The sequence below is a fragment of the Poecile atricapillus genome, chromosome W (assembly GCF_030490865.1).
Source record: "Poecile atricapillus isolate bPoeAtr1 chromosome W, bPoeAtr1.hap1, whole genome shotgun sequence".
NCBI lineage: Eukaryota > Metazoa > Chordata > Aves > Passeriformes > Paridae > Poecile > Poecile atricapillus.
The window spans coordinates 61,120,025-61,139,126 of record NC_081288.1 but is presented as its reverse complement, the minus strand read 5'-3'; the positions used below and the strand labels follow the sequence as shown (position 1 = coordinate 61,139,126).

The 19,102-nt window shown below is 40.9% G+C and overlaps 1 protein-coding gene across 3 annotated transcripts in view; it reads left to right on the top strand.

Moving 5' to 3' along the window:
• LOC131592063 (GRAM domain-containing protein 4) overlaps positions 1-19,102 on the top strand; it is a 75,476-nt gene that overhangs the window by 25,967 nt on the left and 30,407 nt on the right. For all 3 annotated transcript variants that reach the window (XM_058863320.1, XM_058863319.1, XM_058863321.1), the window contains exon 3: positions 6,752-6,872. In XM_058863320.1, coding sequence (XP_058719303.1) covers positions 6,752-6,872 — 121 coding nt within the window. The remainder of the gene's footprint in view (positions 1-6,751; positions 6,873-19,102) is intronic.

Here is a 19,102-nt window from a genome sequence, read left to right as displayed (position 1 = left end):
GTAGTGGTCTCAGAATGTTGAGCTCTGTGTGCTGAGAAGGGAACTTGGAGATACACTTTGCTTTCTGGCTGATTACATACCGCACTAGGCTGTTGTGGTCCGAGTCCCTGGGATACAGTTGAGGGCAGTTCTCTAAAATCAGGGAGAAAGAGAGAGAGGAAAGCAGAAATGGCATCAAACTTGTTTTACCCTGCTCTGGATGTTTTTAAGCTCCAAACCCAGGGTGATGCTAGAACAGCCTATGAGCAGCAGGTGTGTTACAGATACGAGCAAAAGGAGCAAATTCATGTGAGGAAAAAGGTCTGATGTATGAGGGATAAATTTCAGATGGGATTTTTGAGGGCTTAACAGTTGGCCCTCACAGGCATCTGCACACTAAGCAGGTATAAAATGAAGGGAGAAGAAATAATCCCCCGTGCTGCAGAGGTGCCAAGAGTAAAGAAAGTAATGCTTATGTATTTAAATCAATATTAAAGTAGTGGTGTCTGAGGCTGTGTCAACAGTGCAATTCTGAATTATTTTTCTGTTTCTTATTGAGATTATATAGTTGTGTTGTGCCTGAATTGGTTTTATTCAGTGTCTAAAACTCATAACTTAAATTGCTTGTACAGGATGTTTTTCTTTTATAGGCTCTGTAAGCAACTTAATATTATACTTGTATTACACTGATCATGGGAAGACCAAGTCTTACTGTTTTCTTCCTGTCTAATACCTTTGGGAAACTGTTGAAAGCACACTAAAACCAATGCAAGTCTTCTCTGTGTAAATGGAAGTTAGGTTACATGTCTTTCCAGATAGATGTGAGCTGTAAAGTGCTTCCAGTTCTGTTCCTTCGTTGTTTCTGTTGAAATCTGGGGACAGAGCTCATGGTCTTGAAAAGAGCAAGATTGGTGGCTTGGAACTGAACACAGGCATGCAGAATTAGAGTCTTAGTCCCCCTATCTGCATTTTCACGTTATCTATTCCCTAGACAAAGATTTCATCTCTGCCCCTCTCCACTTCCCTCCCCCTGCCTGGTGTATTAATCATTGTGGAGACATTAAGGAAAGATCTCTCTGTTAGAACAGCACAGTGCAGTCATGAATGAAGGACCTTTCTGTGCTTCACAGGTTTACAGTGCACTTAAAGATGTGCCTCTTCTTTAGGTATGTATCTGAACATGACAAGCGTGTGCAAAAACTTGATACAAATGGAGGTTGCGGAGTAAAAAGCCTTACCATAAAAGCTTGTGATTGCAGAGCCCTGACCATCTGCCAGGAGGAGCGTCATCCTCTGTTGCACTTCCAGCAAGCGAAGTGAATGTTCAGTCCCAGGCCACAGATTGCACAGTGGCACTTAGTCCCAGCACTTCACATGCTTTACTGAAGTCACACATGTAAAATTCACACCCTGTGAAAAGACAGAAAGGATGGTCGGATGAGGTCATTTCGTATTCTTAATCTTTAAACTGAGCTTTACCTATTTAGTTCATTAATCAACATCCTAACTAGTGTTGGGTAAAGCACACAGCTAGCTCCTGGTCCGAGGACTCTGGAGATGGAAGGATTTATATTTTCCTTTGAATTCTCAGTTGTTTCTGGGAGTTTTTTTTCAAAAGGTGTCTTAATTTTTACTAGTTTGGATTCAACTTACAGACTGGCTGCTTTCTTGTGTGGGTTTCCCCCTCATTTAAGTGCCCCAGCTACCAGATATGCCTTGAATAAGAGATACTTTCTTAGGTCCCTGTGGGTGTTGAGACACTGTGATCAGATCATTGCCAAGACAGCAGTGCTGGTTAACAAATTTAACTCTCTGCTAAACATTTCTTTCAATTCCTGAATGGCTTCCTATATTTCTTCCTTTGTTCTCTCTTTATCATAACTGTTTGGTTTTTTTTTAAGGCAGGGGCATTAGACACTGCATGCAGTGCTGCTTGCTTCTGCATTGTTTTGTGAAAACACCACGATTGCAAAATAGGTAGAGGGAGTAACCTGGTCCATTCCAAATCAATTAGCATTTGATTTGTTGTTACATTAGAAATTGAGGTAATAATGCTTGCTCAGTAATTAAAGTCCCCTTTATTCAGTACTACGCTTCCTATTTGTACAGAAGGGGAGACAAGTTCCAGTTCTGCATGCTATGTTCATATGAATGAACATGCTGCAGAGATCACATCCCCTTCACAGAGTGGAGAAGAACAAACTGTATTTAAACCTGTAGAGGCTGGCACTAACCTGGCAGTGAGAATTACTAGTAAAGCTCTCTTGTATCTGGCATATTGTACTGAAAGCAGCCTAATCTACTTATGCAAGTCCCCTGCCAGCGTGCTAGGATTAAATCTGAGTTACTGTGGTACAGAAAACATTACTTTAATTGCTATTGCAGTACAGCTTGTTTTTTCCTGACACATGTCAATTAAAACCTTAAACACTGCTCTGTTGGTCATCTCATTTCCAGTGATTGGAAGATACAAAGCATGATGCAAACATTACAGTTAATAAGTTGAGGTCTCTAAACCTGGCTAGCACTAGATTTTTAAAAATTTATGTAGAATATAGCTGTGTTTTGGGAGCATGCCAGTATGGGTATGCTTCCAAGAATAGCTGCTAAGGATTAACTATTCATGCAGATGCCTTCATTCTTAAACAATGTTGTTGAGTTTTTCCTTTTCTTACAGCAGGTAATTGCAGCATTCATGGGGAGCCCTTTCATAATTTGAAGTAAGAAAATGAACACGAAGTGTCAGATGAAAAGCTCAGGAGACTAGAACTTTGCGAGACAAGCTGTATAGTTTGCTGAACAATTCTCCCCTCCTCTTTTTTCCTCAAATGAGCGCAAGTTAAAATTTTCCATTTTAAACTACTTCTTCCCTGTGTTGTGTCCCAGCCACTTTCTGGGCTCTGAGGAGTGACTTGAGTGGATGGTTTTGCCCCTGGGATTGGTGTGTTGTGTCCTCACTGCTCCCCATTCTTCGTGTTTGAGAATTGATCCTCTCCAGGTTAAGGAAAAACTTGGAAATCAAACCACCATTTTCTTAGATATTCCTAGAAAAAATCATCCACATACGTATGATGTTGTGGAAGGAAATGGGAAGCAAAGGGTTAGGCAGTTGTGTTTCTGTGTGATACTGGAGATGTGCTGTGCTGCAGATGGAGAGGACAGATGCACAGCCGCTTTAGTTGGGAAGTGACTTGGACCACTTCTGTGGCTGTAGAGCAGCAGTGGCAACACACAGAACAAAATCCCAGGGCTCGCAGGCTGATGGGGTTTTGGAGAGGGAGGGCAGAGAAGTCTCAGGCTGGGAAGTTCTGTTATGAAAAGCCTGAATTGCAGATGGCTTCAGAAACGCTTTTGTGGGGAGATGTGGGTTTTAGATCTGCAGCTGGATGTGGCTTGGACAAACAGCCCTGGACTCTGCTAATGGGTTACAGGCAGTCTGTCATCATCAGAAATGTTCCTTTAACACCCGTCTCTACGTTCACCTCTGTCATTTCTCTGTCTTCCTAGGCACTGCCAGGCCTTGCTCATGGTCTTGGCTAAGTAATCATGATTGCCAACATTTTAAAAGGGCTCCTGTGTCAAATGCTGTGTCAATACTAGTCAAAGCTAGAGAGGCAGAAGGAAAAGCAGAAATCTGTGGAAGCCTTCAAGGCTTTTACTGTGAGTCAGAAACTAGAAAGGATATCTGTACAGTGCAGTGTAGTTAACCCAGCCTGAGTCCCAGCACTGTCCTACAGAGGCAGCAGAGAGGAGAAACCTGTACCCAGATGAAACTGGGATTCATAAAAGGATTTTGTTAACTTGACAATTGAGCCAGATATGCGACCTTCAGGAAGACGGACTTCCTTAAATTCAGAGGCAGGCAGTTAACCTTCAACAAATGTACAGACCTTGTTTCTTGTTTTCTTAGGTGTGTTGTGTGGGGCAAAAACTTCTGTGACAGAGACATCTGCTTAAATGTTTCCTGTATCACTGTCCTGGTGTCCTCAGTTCTTCTGAATGTTTCTGAATGATAGTCATAAAATGTTATGGTGATGCTAATTTTGGAAATTGGGTGCACCACCAAACTTGTCACCGTGTATCTTAATAAACCATTTTATTATTACATGTTAATTACATGATCTTGCTCCAAGTATTCTAGTAAGCAGCCTTATGTTTTAACTCACTGGATTTTTTTTTTTCTCTTTTTTTCCTCCTAAGTTAGAAGTTCACTGTAACCTTACGTAGCTAGTTTAAAGATGGGTACCTTCTGATTTTTAGCCATCAGTGGATGTCAGGCTGCTTGGATTCAATGCTTTAGCAGATAAACATATTTGGAAACTCTAAGAATGAGTCATGTTAACTGGTATCACTCTCCCCAGTGCTTCACACCTCTTGCTCTTTCCTTCTTCCTTAGAGGCACCTTAAGGTAGCCTGGGCTATAATTACTGACTCAACATCTCTGAGAAGCAAAAGCAGAGCTGGTTCTCTAGATGGATTTCTGAAATGTAGCACATCTTTGGGTAAAATATCTTGAGTATCTTCAATGAGGATGAAAACTTCAATATGCTTAGGTACTTAATAGCCTCTTTCTTTTTCCTGTCCTCCCTCACCTGGGGTGGACAGCTGCTGTCCAAGCACGGGGGCTGATGCCCAGAGTCCAAGCACATTCCTTTTGAGTACAGCACCTTGCTCTTTGTCCTGTAGGTGATTTTATTTATTTATCAATAAAGTATTTAAGCAGTGGCACTGTTTCTTCAGGTAGCTCCCTGTGAACTCCTGCATGCTGGGAGCAGATTGTCCCTGTGTGCTTGATGTGGGTATACAATAAAGAAAGCAGTGCATGAACACCTGGGCAGCAGTCTGTATTTTAGTAACATTTCCCTTGTGCCTGCCCATGGAGTGTGCTGTAAGGGTGTTGCTTTTCAGCTTCAGTCACACCATCCTCCTTGGGGCTCTCCAAATGTCTGTCCAAGTGAAAGCACTAAATCTTGCAGTGTAAATAAATGCAACCCAGCTCTATAGATAAGAGATCAACACCGTGTTAATTCGCATCCTGTGCTCATCTGAAAATCTTCTGCAGTGGCTGGAGCAGCTGCAAATGGCATCTCTCATCAGCTAAAGGCAGGAGTGATGGGGAAACGTGAGGCATGGTGAGGAGGATGCTGTGCTGCAGCTCCCCGTGTGGGAACTGCCCTGGGGTCTGTCCCTCTGTGCTGTGGCGTCATTTGTGCCGGCTCCAAAATGGGAAGTAGCCCAAGGCTGCTGCTGAGCTAACAGCTTCTGCTCCTCGCCAGGGCAGCAGCGCTGTGTGGGTGGGTGCTGCTTAGGGGGCTGGAAATAGCATCTCTGCTTGGCACGGTATTGAGCAAGCCCAGGTGGGGAGTTGGTGCTAGGTAAATGTTGGGCAGTAACTGCCTACAGAGTGCTAATATGCCCATATAGACAAATTCTGAGACTTAAACTCAGCATCTGTTCAGTTCAAACAATAAAACAGATGTTTAATAGGTATTTCCACACTGTTTTGTCTTGAAAGTGAAAATCAGTCCCAACTGTGAAAGTACTTTGCTATCAGAAAGCTTTCTGCACATCTTTCCCAAAACATAGAAAATGTCTTAATTTAATGTCTCCTGTAGATTACTTGAATTTAGATATGTATGAAATTTAACCTGTCATGGTTAAATGTATGCAGGCTGGTGTTTGAAAGGAATACAGTTCCTGTATGTTTTAGGGTTCAAACAAGGAATGGAGAATAGTCAGAATAGGTAAATAAATTCCTTTTTTTCTTTACATAATTTCTGAGATGTAGGTTTCTATAATCTATCAGTTTGATTTTGAGTATAGAAGAAGAATTTTGCTAGAGAAGCTCCTGTAATTCTCATTGACAGATTTTTTGTACCTGGTGGGGACTGTACACAAGTGCTGAGCAGCCATTACCCAGGAGATGCCCTCACCCACCCTTTTCCCTGCTATCTGAAGATGTCCACTTCAGGAGAGAAAGAAGGCATCATCTGCCACCTTCTGCTGTGTGGGATTGGGTTTTTTTTGTGTTTACTTCATGGAGGTGATGATTGTCACTGGTCTTCCTAATCAAATTGCTTTTTAATTCCTGCTTTCTGCAGGATTTTTGGTATTCTGCTGAGTTCATTCAGGGGGTGTTGATAAATCTGTTGAGGCATGCAATTTTCTGATTTCCTGCTCTCCTGGCCTGCCAGGATGAGCTCCTGGGCACCAACAACATCCTTCTGCAGTAACTGGGTTGTGGGGGAGCGGGGAACCCCCTTCCTTGCTGGGAAACTGTGGTCTCGAGAGCTACACATTCCATAAATGGATATCAAAATACACAATATGTGATTCCCAATAGCTCAGTAATTATCCAGAAAAGTTTTACTTTTGCTGGCTTCACAATTTTATGTTTTAAGTATGTAGCATTGACCATTCATTCTGTGAGAGGAGGAGAGGGGTAGTATAAATACAGCTTTTCAGTCAGCAGAAGAAGGGTTTAAATGATGATGCAGTATAACTGGTAAGGGTGGTGGTGTTCCCACTTGTTTTTTGTAGCTTCCCAAGGTCTGCAGAAGTGTGTTCTGTAAACTCACATTTGATTAGCTTTCATTCACCTATTTTGGTAATCTGATGCTGAAAGAGGTGTGTAGAGGTGTTGTTATTTGCATGTTTCTCACATGCTTGTTTCTTTACTGTGCCAGAAATCAGTCAATGTATCTAAGTTACACCAAAAAAATACAAAACCAAAAACCTTCTGAACTTTCAGTATGTTCTGCTTTTCTTATAGGCTGGTCCAGGGACCATCATCATGGCTTCAGGAGTCCAGGATTTTAACAGAACAGAGTCTGACAGACTGAATGAGATCAAAGGTCACCTGGAAATAGCCTTACTGGAAAAACACTTCTTACGTAAGTACAAAATGCTCTGTGGAGGGGAATGGTTTAGGCCTTCTGAAATAGTTTTAATCTAACTGTAGAAGTTGGCATCAGAAATTTGAGGTGTGCTGATGTGCAGATAGTATGTGGGTTTATGCTTCCCTAAGAAGAACTTAAAAGCATTCCCAGGGTTTCTGGGTCACTTGGGTATTTTTTTCCTCATTGCATTCCTCACAACATACTACGTGACAAAAGCTGCATAGCTGAAGTCTTGATGTTGACATCTGCAGGTTGTCTTAGAACTAAGTCAACCTTAATGTGCCTGCAATAGGTGTTTTTCTTTCTAGTTGTAATTGCTAAGAAGAGATGTATGATGGGGAGACCAGTTCGTTTTCATGGAAGCTGTTTCAACAAATAATGTATCTTAAAACACATTTCTCTTAACGTTATATGTATTACTGGTAAGTGGTGTAAGAAATACAGAGAAGAGTGTCTGTAGATTTCAAGTGTTAGTCGTTAGGGTTTATGCTTGTATATATGTACATATGTGTGTATTATGAGAAAAAGTTGTCATTTATGGCTAGAGGCAGCTGCAAGATTTTGAGAATTTTATCTCAGGTCTGAAATGTTGGATTTTTAAGACAGTTAAAAACAGAAAAATGAAAAACAAAATACCTAGATAAAAGTAGAGATCTCTGTAGTAAACTAGTGAGAATTCTTGCTCAGTTGCTTCTCAAAATGGCCATTTTAATATTTCGGTTTTAAACTTCAGACTGTGAGGGTTGTTTTTATGTGTTCAAAGCTTGTCAGATATTTTTTAAGGGGTAGAAATAACTAGACTATAGAATCTGTTCAATTTCTAGGCTATAATCCAATGACAAGACTTAGATTTTTATCTTCAGCATATTCTCAAGGATTTGTCATTAATTTTCTGTGACTTGTTTTTCACTTGGCAATATTTGATATGTTTTCCTATGGAGGCCTGATGAAGGAGACTGGGCAGGCATTTATAACAAGCTGCTGTCAGCTTCCACTGATACCTGGCAGAGGTATCATGGTTGGAATGTCAAGCAAAAACTGAAAGATTTGTTTGACTTGCCTTGTTAGTTTCAGTGATTTACTTGATTTTTATTTAATTATTCAGTACAGAGTTACCATGTACTCCTTCCTTCCCCAAAGATACATTGCTTAAGCTCCTGTTATACAAGTGTTTTTTAAACTAGACAGGACACATGTGATTTCTCAATGCAATCTAATGTGCAACAGAAACAGTAGGACATAGCAGAGCTGATTTCTGATTTGAAGTAGGATGTGCTTTTTGATGTAAAACCATTACAGGGCTCCCAGACACTTCCATGGCTGGTGAATTCATTCTTCTTAGTGTGTTCTTACAGTAACTAAATGGGACACACAGGTTTGTGAATTCTGGTAGTCTTCAGGTTCATGCTCTAATTTGAAAATCTTCTGATCAACTGTTACTTGTGGCTGAATCATTTTCCCCTTGTGCAGAGCTTTGCAGTAAACTCTGAGGTGAAGGATAAAGAAGTTCACCCTTCTGTGTAAACTTTGAGCAGATGTTTGAGGGTGCAGGCCCATGGGGTGGTTCAGCTGGGTGGCTTGAGTCAGCCAGGGGTGTCTCCAGCCCTCACCTCTTCACCAAAGCCTGACGTCCACTGAAATTACAGAGTTGTCCTGACAAATTGTAACTCTGTACATAAAAACAAGAGTAAGAATCATAAACTGGTTGAAAAATAAATGAGATAAAGCTTATCCTTTCCTTGGCCATTTTCCATTGAAAATTTTGGGATTAAATAGGTCACTATGTTTGTCAGTTGGAGTGAAGTAGGAGTTCAGCTTTTGTGTGTGGTTCCTGAATTCTTACCTTTACTTTTTCCTTCTGAGTTATTTTGGGATTTTTTGGTACTCAAAATGCTTCATTATTGTTGTCTTCCCAAAAGTGAACTAATGATGTGCAGAAAAACATTATGACATGTTTGTTCACTTCGGTTTGCGCTTGGAAGAAAGCCTGGTCATCATTTTTTAAAAATCTTATTGCTGCAGTAGATGTTTTTTAGGAAGGCTAGTTGCTCTGCAGGATTTCTATACTATTTTTAACTATGGAATTCCTTAAGGACACCTTGCTATGATTGTGATTTTGCATAAACTGTTTGCCACGTCTATGTACTCCATTTCCTCCAGCTCGGCATGCAAAAATCAAAGCAATTGCTAGTTAGTGAGGGAAATACCTAAAGTTTCATGCGTTTGCTTTTTAGTGTGCTGTGGTTCTACTTGTTATCATCTTGATTCTGACTTTTTTGTTTTTGCCTCTTAGATACTTTTATTTGTATTGGTCTCAGTAGCCAGGAGGTTTAGGGAGGAGAGATTTCCTTTCAGCTGTATGTCATGTGTAATGTGCACATACATTATACAGCTGCAAGTCAGTGTGGGTCTGTAATTTGAGGTGCCTGGCTAAAGCTTTTCTCTAGACTCCATTCAGCTGTTAGTAGGCACAAGCAATGGGTGCAGTTTGGCTGAATTGTACATTCAGTGAAAGACATCCTAAACCAAAGTGTAGCCTCTACAGGCTGCAGGGGAAATCCGGAGCAAGTAGGTATAGAGTCAAGCTGTTGTCTCTAAGGGAAAAATATCTTCATCTGAGATGCCTGTCCTTAGCAAAGAGGTAATCTGAACACCCGAAGATGTGAAGATGGGGAGGAATTGCTTAGCATGTGCAGAGCTGTAAATGCAAGTAAAACGTGTCTGGAAATGCAAGGGATTTAAGCTGATGGGAGGATGAGGCACACAGAGGAAGGAATCTTGGATAATGCCTTTAGCAAGGGGGAGGGATCATCTGATTCTCCCAGTCAAAGGGGCTAAAGTTGCTTTTCCTGTCTGTGTGGGAATGGTCTTAATCTCTTTGATATAATGGCTCAGTCTGAGCCTTACTATAGGAATGCTGAAATGTGGGTGTTGGGTTTGTGGTATTGGTGTGGGTTCCTTCAGAGTCTCGGAACACCAGCTGAATGAAAGTGCAAAGAACTTAGTCTGCTGGAGTTTCTGGTGCATGTGGTTGTAAAAAGTTTTGTCTTGGAGCTGGTACAATCAGAATAATTTATTTCTAAAGGATTTTCTGTTATTATAACCTAGTTTTTAATACAAGTGAACACTGCCTTAGGCTAATTGGGGGCTCAGTTTGGGAAACTACTTTTTTGAAACTACTGATCCAGGGCAGTTAGATTGGTATGCTAAGATTAGTAGTGGTTTTAGTGTTTCCATTTCAGAACCTAGTTGCATCTTAACAGAAATTAAAATTGTGCTTGCTGCTCTTGCATTTGAAAGACAAAACAACCAACAAAACAATCTTTCTGCTTTTACACCTTTTTGTTTGAGGTAAACAGCTTGCTTCCTGTTACTTCCTGTGCCTGCTTATAGAGGGCAGTTTTGGAGATACCAGCACTCTTGTCCTGGTGCCACAAGGTGCTTTGTCAGCATACATGCACCCTGTGGTTTACATAAAGTATTAGCCAATTCTAATTCAAGGGTGTTCAAGCCTTTTGCAATGCAGAATTCAGCAGCCCAGGAAGGCAGAGTTGGTAGCACCAGCTGAGTGAAATAAACCAGGTGACTATTAGAGAAAAGGGTTAGTCATGAACTGGTAAATCAAAGGAACCTCACATGAGGATGAGGAGTACTAGAAGGAAATACAATCCTCTCCCACAAGGGTTTTTGGATTCTACTCCATACAGCAGTTTGTGGCAGGAGTCTTGAAGGTCTTACCAAATCGTTGGTTTCAGTCATGATGTTTATACCACATGACAAAAGTAGTTGGGATTATGTTGCTTTCCTATTGAAATTTCTACTCTGGCACACTGTTCATCCTTGTGCCTTTTTGAACCATTTATGTGACTAACTCCAGAGTATATTCTCTGGTTCCCACTTTCTGATGTAAACGACCCGATGATTCTTTTTAAGAGCAACCTAGCAGAATAATGACCTCATGGAAGTAGAGCTCTAGAAAACAATACATGATTCTCAGGCAGAACTGGCATATTAGAAAGTGTTAAAACTCAGAAACTAAGCGTGTGCTGACCAGCAAAAGACTATGCTGAAAAGTCCAGTTCTGTAGGGAAATTCTAATACCTCCTCAAACAGTCCCAGTAATTGTATGCAACAAATAGCCAGTGAAGCTGTGCCAGAGTCCAATTACCAGCTGTGTCAGAATACCTTTGGTTTAATTTCTCCTGGTGTGAGGGTCACACCAGCTGCAGTGACAGAGCTAGAGAAGAGCAGAACAGATTCAGTATTGGTTTTGCTGTTTTCTTACTGACCTAGCAGCCTGTAGTCTGAACCTTAGGTTCAGAAATCTTGAAGCAGAATCTAGAGCTGATTTGAGCTGATGTCCATAGCAGATGAAGAGAACATAGCTGTAAAGAGAACATGTAGCTGCTGTGTTTATCTGAGAGACCCAAATACCAGCTGTGGGCCATAATAGCCATTCCTTTCTATGTGGTCAACCCTTGGCCGAGGGATCCTGATACTGCACCATGGGCTTTGAAATAAAGTGTGCTGATACTGCTGAGTGCTGAGGATGCTGTGGCACTAGAGCTTACCCTGGGTTTCTCACATCCTTTACTCCTTCCTCTAAACTTCCTTTGTTTCAGTTTAAAATCCTGGACTCCCTAGCACTAAAAATGTGTCCCTGGGAAATTTACATGTCTGTTTTGAGATTGTAGAGTCCCTCTGATGAAGACTGGTTTGCCTGTGGTGACTGGTGGGAAATTTTGAATATTTATCCTGGGCACCCAGAGATGACGCAGTAAAAATACTGCGTCTGGGCTTTGCTATAGAGCTGTCTCTAATTTGCTTACTGACATCTCATTTGCTTACTAACAAGTTCCAAAATTTTTCTAGATCTGACTTCTGACTAGGAGACTTCTCAAAAACTACAGAAATTTTCTTAAGAGGTGTAGGAAAGGTTTTGCTTATACCCAAAGATACGTGTATTATATACCATGTATGTTGAGTTCATTTCTGGCTTTCCTGGGCAAAAAAAAACCAACCCAAACTCTCCAAAACTCTGGCTTCATTTTCCTGGAAACACTGTTGGAAGAGGCAGTTGTGAGCAGTGTAGGGCATTGTTTGGGGGTCAGGAGGCCTCAATACAGACTGATGAGATGATCTCCATTTCTCATCTTCAGGGACTCTGCTCTGACTGGTGGAGGAGATAGATTGGGCTTTTGCTCGCTCTCAGCTTGGCTTCCAAGAGCACGAGGCTCCTGAGACCAGGGGATAGGGAAAGAATGTGACTCCATGCCAGTAGAGCAGCAGTCTGGAGTCCTGGGCTGATCCTTGGTCTGAGCCTGGCTTGTGCAGTCTGCCCTTGTCATTGGACAAAGCATGTACTTGATGATGTAGGTGATGATGCCGTGCATGAAGATGCCCAAATGCTGGAGGTTCTTGCATTGTCACACTGCCTTTTCATGAGACTGATGAACCAAAATGCAGCAGAGTGCTCAGAGGGATGTATTGTTTGAGCTCCTCCAGAGCCTTGAACAGATACCACCTACACACTGTGTTATGTATGTGGGCTGTGCTTGTTTCTGCCTTTTTTTGTGTGTATTCCCAGCTTGGCTTTTGTGAATTGCAGAAAGGGTGTGAAAACCCAGGCAGGGCAATGGTCAGCACTGTTGTACCTCTCCCTTTTGTTTAACTGGGATGGAGATTGTGGGAGCCCCATGTGGAACCTGCATTTCCCTGCTCAGCTTAGTAACACAAAAGCCTTGGAAGAGCCTGCTGCTATTCCTAAGCCAGACGTTATTTCAACATTTATAGACTGTTTCACTTCTGCCAAAACCACAGAGTGAAAAACATTCCTGCAATAATGACAACATTTTTGCAGTTCTGTTTATTTTAGGTGGGTTTTGCGACACTTCTGGCATTTTTATTCTCTGAAATTTCTGAAAATTCACAGAGCAGCAGTATATTTCATGACTTTTAAACTGACTTTTTAAGTGTATCCAGCAATACAAAACTTTCCACTTGATGTTTTGAGAAAGGGCTCTGTCTCAGTAAGCTGTATTTTCAGGAAGTGTAATTTAAAATCCTTCCCTAATGAAGGGGAAATGATCCAGGTCTGTGTCTATTACAAAATGATAAAGCTCCACTGAAAGCACTAAATGTAAATATAACGTTACTAATTGGTAGTTAGCATAACTATTTTGTACAAACCTTAGCAATGGCATCTTAGTTCTTTCTAACCTCATCCACTCCAAGTAGGACATAACAGGAATGGTGAGAGAGGAGGCTGGAACAGTTTGCACAGAGGAAGAACACTGTCAAATATGATGTGTTCTGTAAATCAGTCCTCCTCATCACATGCAAGAGAACACTTCATATGAAACTCTTGCTGTTCAGGTGAGGAGAGTACCACCAGTGAGTATTAACTGACTGAGAGAGGATGATGGTTCAGACTCAGCCTTCCCTCCACTGTCTCTGGATTGGAGTTGGCTTATTTCCTATCAGCAGAGCAGGAGCCCACGCTGCTCCCCACCCTGTAGGCGTATGCAAAGAGGCTCAAAAACTGGTCCTCTGAATCTCTGCTTAGTGTAAGAACTGGGGCAGGAGCTTTGTCTTTGGAACAGCAAAGAGAAGCACAAAGGAGTGATGGAAATAAAACAAAGCAAAAAGTGATTGTTAAATGGCCAAACCTGTGTTAAAGTTTTTGAAGGGAAAATGGCATGACTAATTGTGAATGTGACAGGTCACTTCTTTGTTTTGATGTTTGCAGACTGAGATAGAGAAAGGTGGTATTGAAAATGTGGGGTTTATATTTATCTGTGACCTATATAAAACAGGGCAGAGAGGAGGAAAAGATAGGCGCTCAATAAAGATACTAAATCTTTAATGATTCTGTCTGCCTTTTGGCTTTTCATGACACCAATATTAGTGTCTATTAGAAAATATTTTTTGTTACATTTTCTGTATGAAAGATTCATGCAAACAAGCATGGCCTGACCACAAGGGAAAGCCATTAAATTGGCAAATCAAGTTGTTCACAAATGCAAAAAAAAAAAAGAGTTCTTCCAGACCAGTTGTCCAGCTATGGAGAGCAAGAATGCTGGTATCCATTTTGACAAAGGATATTTTAGGTAATTTTTAGGTTATTCCTTCATGAAATACTAAGAGTAATCCTCCTAGGCAGTGAGTTTTGGGATTCCCAAGTGAAATGTGGAAGTCCAAGCTTGAACGATGACATGACTTTAAGGGATGGCTTAAAGAAGAAAGGACAATTAATAAAGTTGAGCTGCTAGAGTGATGGCTTAAATAAGCACTTTGCCAAGCATCTGGCATGCAAAGAAGTAGAATATCTCACAATGTCTGGGATCAAAAGGTAATGTTTTATCTGAAATCTTTGGGGTAGATTATGTTAAGTTCTTTGGCAATCTCCACGGTCCTCAAGTCACTGATGGTAAAAACATATGCCCTGGAGAAGGACAATCATGGATTAGAAGAAGAACAGGTAACAAATAATGCACAATTAAGCTGTGTCTAGTTATAGCTATAAACTGTGAACATGTCTTCAGAGGAGTATGTAAATTGCAGTTACTGTAAGCAGGAAAAAAACAGGTTAGGAAATTCCATTGTGGGTTCTTCTCCATCACTGCTTGTTAGTCAGACAACATTCTTTCTTTGTCTTTGCTTTATCGTATGTGATGAAGCCATTCCATGTGTTTCACAGCACTGCCATTTGCTGCTGGTTTTTAAGGTGAAGACTAAAAGCTCTTGAGTGTCTATGATGATAATAAATCTGTTTTCAGACTCCTGACATTTTGTTAGTAGTGTCATATAGTCGGTTTATTTGGGACAAAGTTGATATATTGGCTTTCTGTAGGAATTGGGAGCCTGGTAAGGGTGGAAGCTGCCTCCCTTGAGAAACTGCCAGTGTCTGGCTCTATCAGCACAACTAGTGAGATCCAGATTGAAAGTGTGTGTTTGGGATTTAGTGTGTTTAGTAACAATTAAATAACGTACTTGAACTCCAGTAATGTTCAAAGGGTTGTAAGGAGATTTACCATGATTAACATAGATGTAGAAAGGTTATTTTTGTCCTGTTAAGTACTGGTGTTTCCCCATGTAAATATGACAGGCTTGCACACATGCTTTTTGCCATTTCTAGCTTTTAACTCAGTTTCCTGAGATTTATAACACTAAGCTGAATTCAGGTAGCTAGACACAGTGACTGTCTGTCTCTAGCTCTGCTCTGAAAGAAAATTTTGGTCATTTTGTCCTAGAGGGGGATTTTGCAGCATACCTGTAGGTCTAGGAAGAAATGGTATTATGTAAAACAGCTATGAGGAGGCTCCCTAATCTACCTCCAATCCTGGGATTAAGGGAAACATCCGCTTTACTGCACAAGCAGTTTTGAATTAGAAATCCAGCATTCTGCCACGCCTTCCTAGCCTGATGTATCATCCTTATTTTCTAAACACAACTTGCATTTTGTTCAGTTTCACCAGGACTAAATACTTGGGTGTTTAAGTGCTTTTTATCAGAACATTTCTTACAGGCAAGTATTCTGCGGAGCAAATTGAAATTTTTCATTTGCTGTAGTGGCTGATGCTGTAAGATGATGCAACAAAGCAGTGGGTGCTGCTGTCTTAGAAGTTATTTGGTATAAGCTAAGCATTTTGAAATGTTAAGTCTTTCAATTTCCAAATCCTTAGAGTTCAGGCGTGACAGTTCATTACACCTCACAGAGGATAAAATGCTGTAGAAAAACTGAAATGGAAACAATTTTTTGGTAACCTGTGAGATACATCACTGATGATGGTCTTTATTAGGGGTTCAATTCTCCTAGGGTTTACAGTGCAGTAATAAGTGTAATAATTACTGTCATTGAAACACCACTGTTGCCTTGTTTTACAGACTTTTATAGCTCATTTTAAAAGAGCAATACCGTCCAGATATTGTCCTGCCTTTCTATACAAGTTGGCTTTGCTAGAGAGCTTCTAAAGCATTTTTTTGGGGTCACATCTGCTGTCACAGCATAAAGGGTTACCCAGTGTGTAGGTATTTAGAGGTTGTGACTGAGTTCATAGACTTCTGTAAGACTCAAGGATATGGAGTTTTTTTACACTAAATTCTCCACTTTATTACAGATTGTGACAAAAATCATGGCTAGCAACTATACCTATGATTTATAACTCAAATATATATATATATGTGTGTGTGTGTGTATAAAAATATATATTGAGCTGTTATAAATTCTTGGCAGCAGCCAAGCAGGTCTATGCTGTTACAGGCTAATACAATCTTTTCACTAATGAAGCAAACTTTCCAGTAAAACCACAGAAAATGTAGTTATGATGGATTATTTATATGCACATATACAAATTTTTACATTAATACCAGTTACAAGCTTATTGGACAGATGTCAGAATGGGCCAAACCATCCCAGATGTGGAAGGACAAACTAAACTGTCCTGGGTGAGGGTCCAAGGTCTCTTAGAAAGTTTGTGTGAAGAGCTCATCCTGTTTAGGAAAGGAAAAGTATGTGCAGCATGCAAAGTTCTTGGAGAGAGGAGTTTTGTTTTGGATAAAAATTATTTCATATCAGAGAGAAATAAGGAAGTGTAGGACACTACTGCTTCAGCAGCCAATAGATGCTGTTAATTTCTATATTTTACCTAGAATAACCAATGGATGTTGTTTTCTGTTCTCTCAAGCCAATTATTATTTTTCTGGACTGTTTTCCTTGTCTTGCAGATATAACAGCCAATGGCAGTTACCAAGTCTTACTTTGTCAGGATGTTTCCCATGTTTTCAGACTATTTTTCATCTTTTCAGATGATATGTGTTTGTTACGGTTCCTTGTTTTTGTACTTATCAGTGGTGACTCAGGGTGTCTCAGGTTTCTAGGTACCAGGCTATCCATTTCAGAGAGGCCAGCTGCACTTCTCACAAGGCTTCTGGTTCCCAGGCCTAGTTCCCAGGCTTGGCAGCATTTTCTCTGTCAGTATTTCAGCAGACATTTTCTTCTTTTAGTAATTTCCCCCCTCTAACCAAGTCATCTTTATGGCTACTCACTTCACCTGCATGTCCAGCTAAGACATGCACTGAGTCTCTAGCAGTATTTTAATGTTTCTTGCCCTGGAGAAGATAGTGAGCCGTGGTGGATATGCCTGGGGAGGAAATTGTGGAAACTGATTCATCTGGAAGCTTGGCCTTTCATGTTTTACCCTTTTGTGTGTGCAGAGTGGCAAGGATGTTTGAATTTTGACTGGCTGAAGATGAAATCCAAGGAGCCCTCCAGTTTCATCATCAAGGAGGGTACTCATCTGTAAAACCCAGTAGATAGATACCATGGTGAAATGTTCTTACGGATTCTTCTCAGGGGTCTGTGACCCCTGCTCTTTGTAGCCAGCTTCACTCATTCTGCAGGAAGAATCTTCAGGGACTGAGAAATTTGCTTTAGAAGTGTAGTTCAGGCCAAATGGTAGATTATTTCAGGGGAGAGAGCAAGGAAGAACTTCCCCCCCTTCCTCTCTCTGTGGCTTGTGTTGCTTAGCAGACTTAAGAGTATTTAACTAACTGAACACGAAGGTTTTACAGTGCCAGACCACACTGCTGCCAAAGCAGCAACAAATACTGCTTTAAGGACTTGATGGGGTGGATTTGAATTGCAGTCATGTATGGGAAAGTTAGGAAATGCTCTGAAATGTGAAGCTATGACAGTCCTTAAAGTTTGGATGTTGTATTTTTTAGTTTGTTTTATAGGAGTTCTGCCTCTTTCACTGTGCGCCCTGTAACTCTGCCTCTTTCTGTAAAGAATATTTGGCACTGCTTGTCCTTTTTGGAGGACAAGAGGTAACATTTCTGGAGGTTTTGTTTTGGTTTTAGTAGTACAAGATGTAGCGCAGTTAGAACAACTGGAATTAAGGAAGCTGGAAGATCTGACTTTCAAGGACATTGAGGTTAATTTATAATGTGTGTGGTTTTCTTATATACACAAAATGCATAGTCACTTCCTCTTTAATAAAACAAAAAATGCGTAATGAAGAATTTTTTCCCTTTAATGGTCTTGAGAAGATAGCATCTCTATCAGGCTTTGGAACTTTCTGTGATATCTTCGTGATATTGCACAAGCTCCAGTGCACTTGAAGTGCAACAGATGTTTGCCCTCAGCTGTGTGCAGGCTCTTGCTCTGGAGCAAGGCAAGCCTTTGAAAGTAGGGTAAACAAATTATAACTGTAGTTTTCTTGTTGGATTTAAAATTCCTTGTGGATACGCAATTAGGAACAGCTCCATGTAGAAGCGTGCCCTTGTATCCATATCTTTCCATTTATTTGCAGGAGAGACAATACCTGCTGCAACAGTGACATTTCCCTGCCCTACCCTTGGGGATTCTCAATTTTAGTTGCTGGAGGATAACGTGGTTTCTGTACTCCAGCTCTTCTTCCCAGGATCACCATCTCTCAGTGGGGAGATGGATAACAGCACTGCTTGCTCTTCAGTGGAGTTCAGTCTGTAGCCTGACAGTGGAAGCCATCGTGTTCTCCCCTTGATTCCTGTATCTGCTTCCCATCTCTCCTAATTCTGTGCTCTAAAGCTCTTCCTGCTGCAGGAGTGCAGACAGTCCCCCACCAGCAGGTGAAGTGATTGGACACACTGCACTTGGGCTTCCTGCAGGGCATGGAGAGTGTATCAGTTCCTCTGGATATTGGCACTGCAGCTTCAGACCTTCTCGAGAAGCATGGTGATTGGAGTCAGAGAGGCTCAGATATCAAAAGTCTCTGATTATCAAAGATTTAGAAGGCAATATATGAAAACAAACAAAAGAGATTGTGTATGAATCCTCTGGAGGGTATAACATAATATACCAATTTTGTAAAACAGTGTTAAAAGCCTGAACCCCCTGTGTTTGTGATGATAGTGGAAATAGCAAGTAGTTTATGTTCTGGTTTGTTGTAAACTTGAAATACACCTGCTGTCCTATTATTGATTGTTGTGATTGAGCTTAAAAACCATCCCAGAGAACAAAATGTAGAGTTTGGTTTAAAAAGAAAAAAAAAGAAAAAAAGAAATGTCACATGTATGCCTGTCTGGGAAATGTTGTCTGTAATAGTGACCCCATTTTAACTCTAGAGTAAAATAAGGTCATGAGCAAGGACACTGTCAGTGACAAAAGCAAGGCTAATTAGCCACAAAAAAGCCTTATGCATACTTGATACTAACTTCTTGTGAAGAACGCTGTGCGAGTGTGT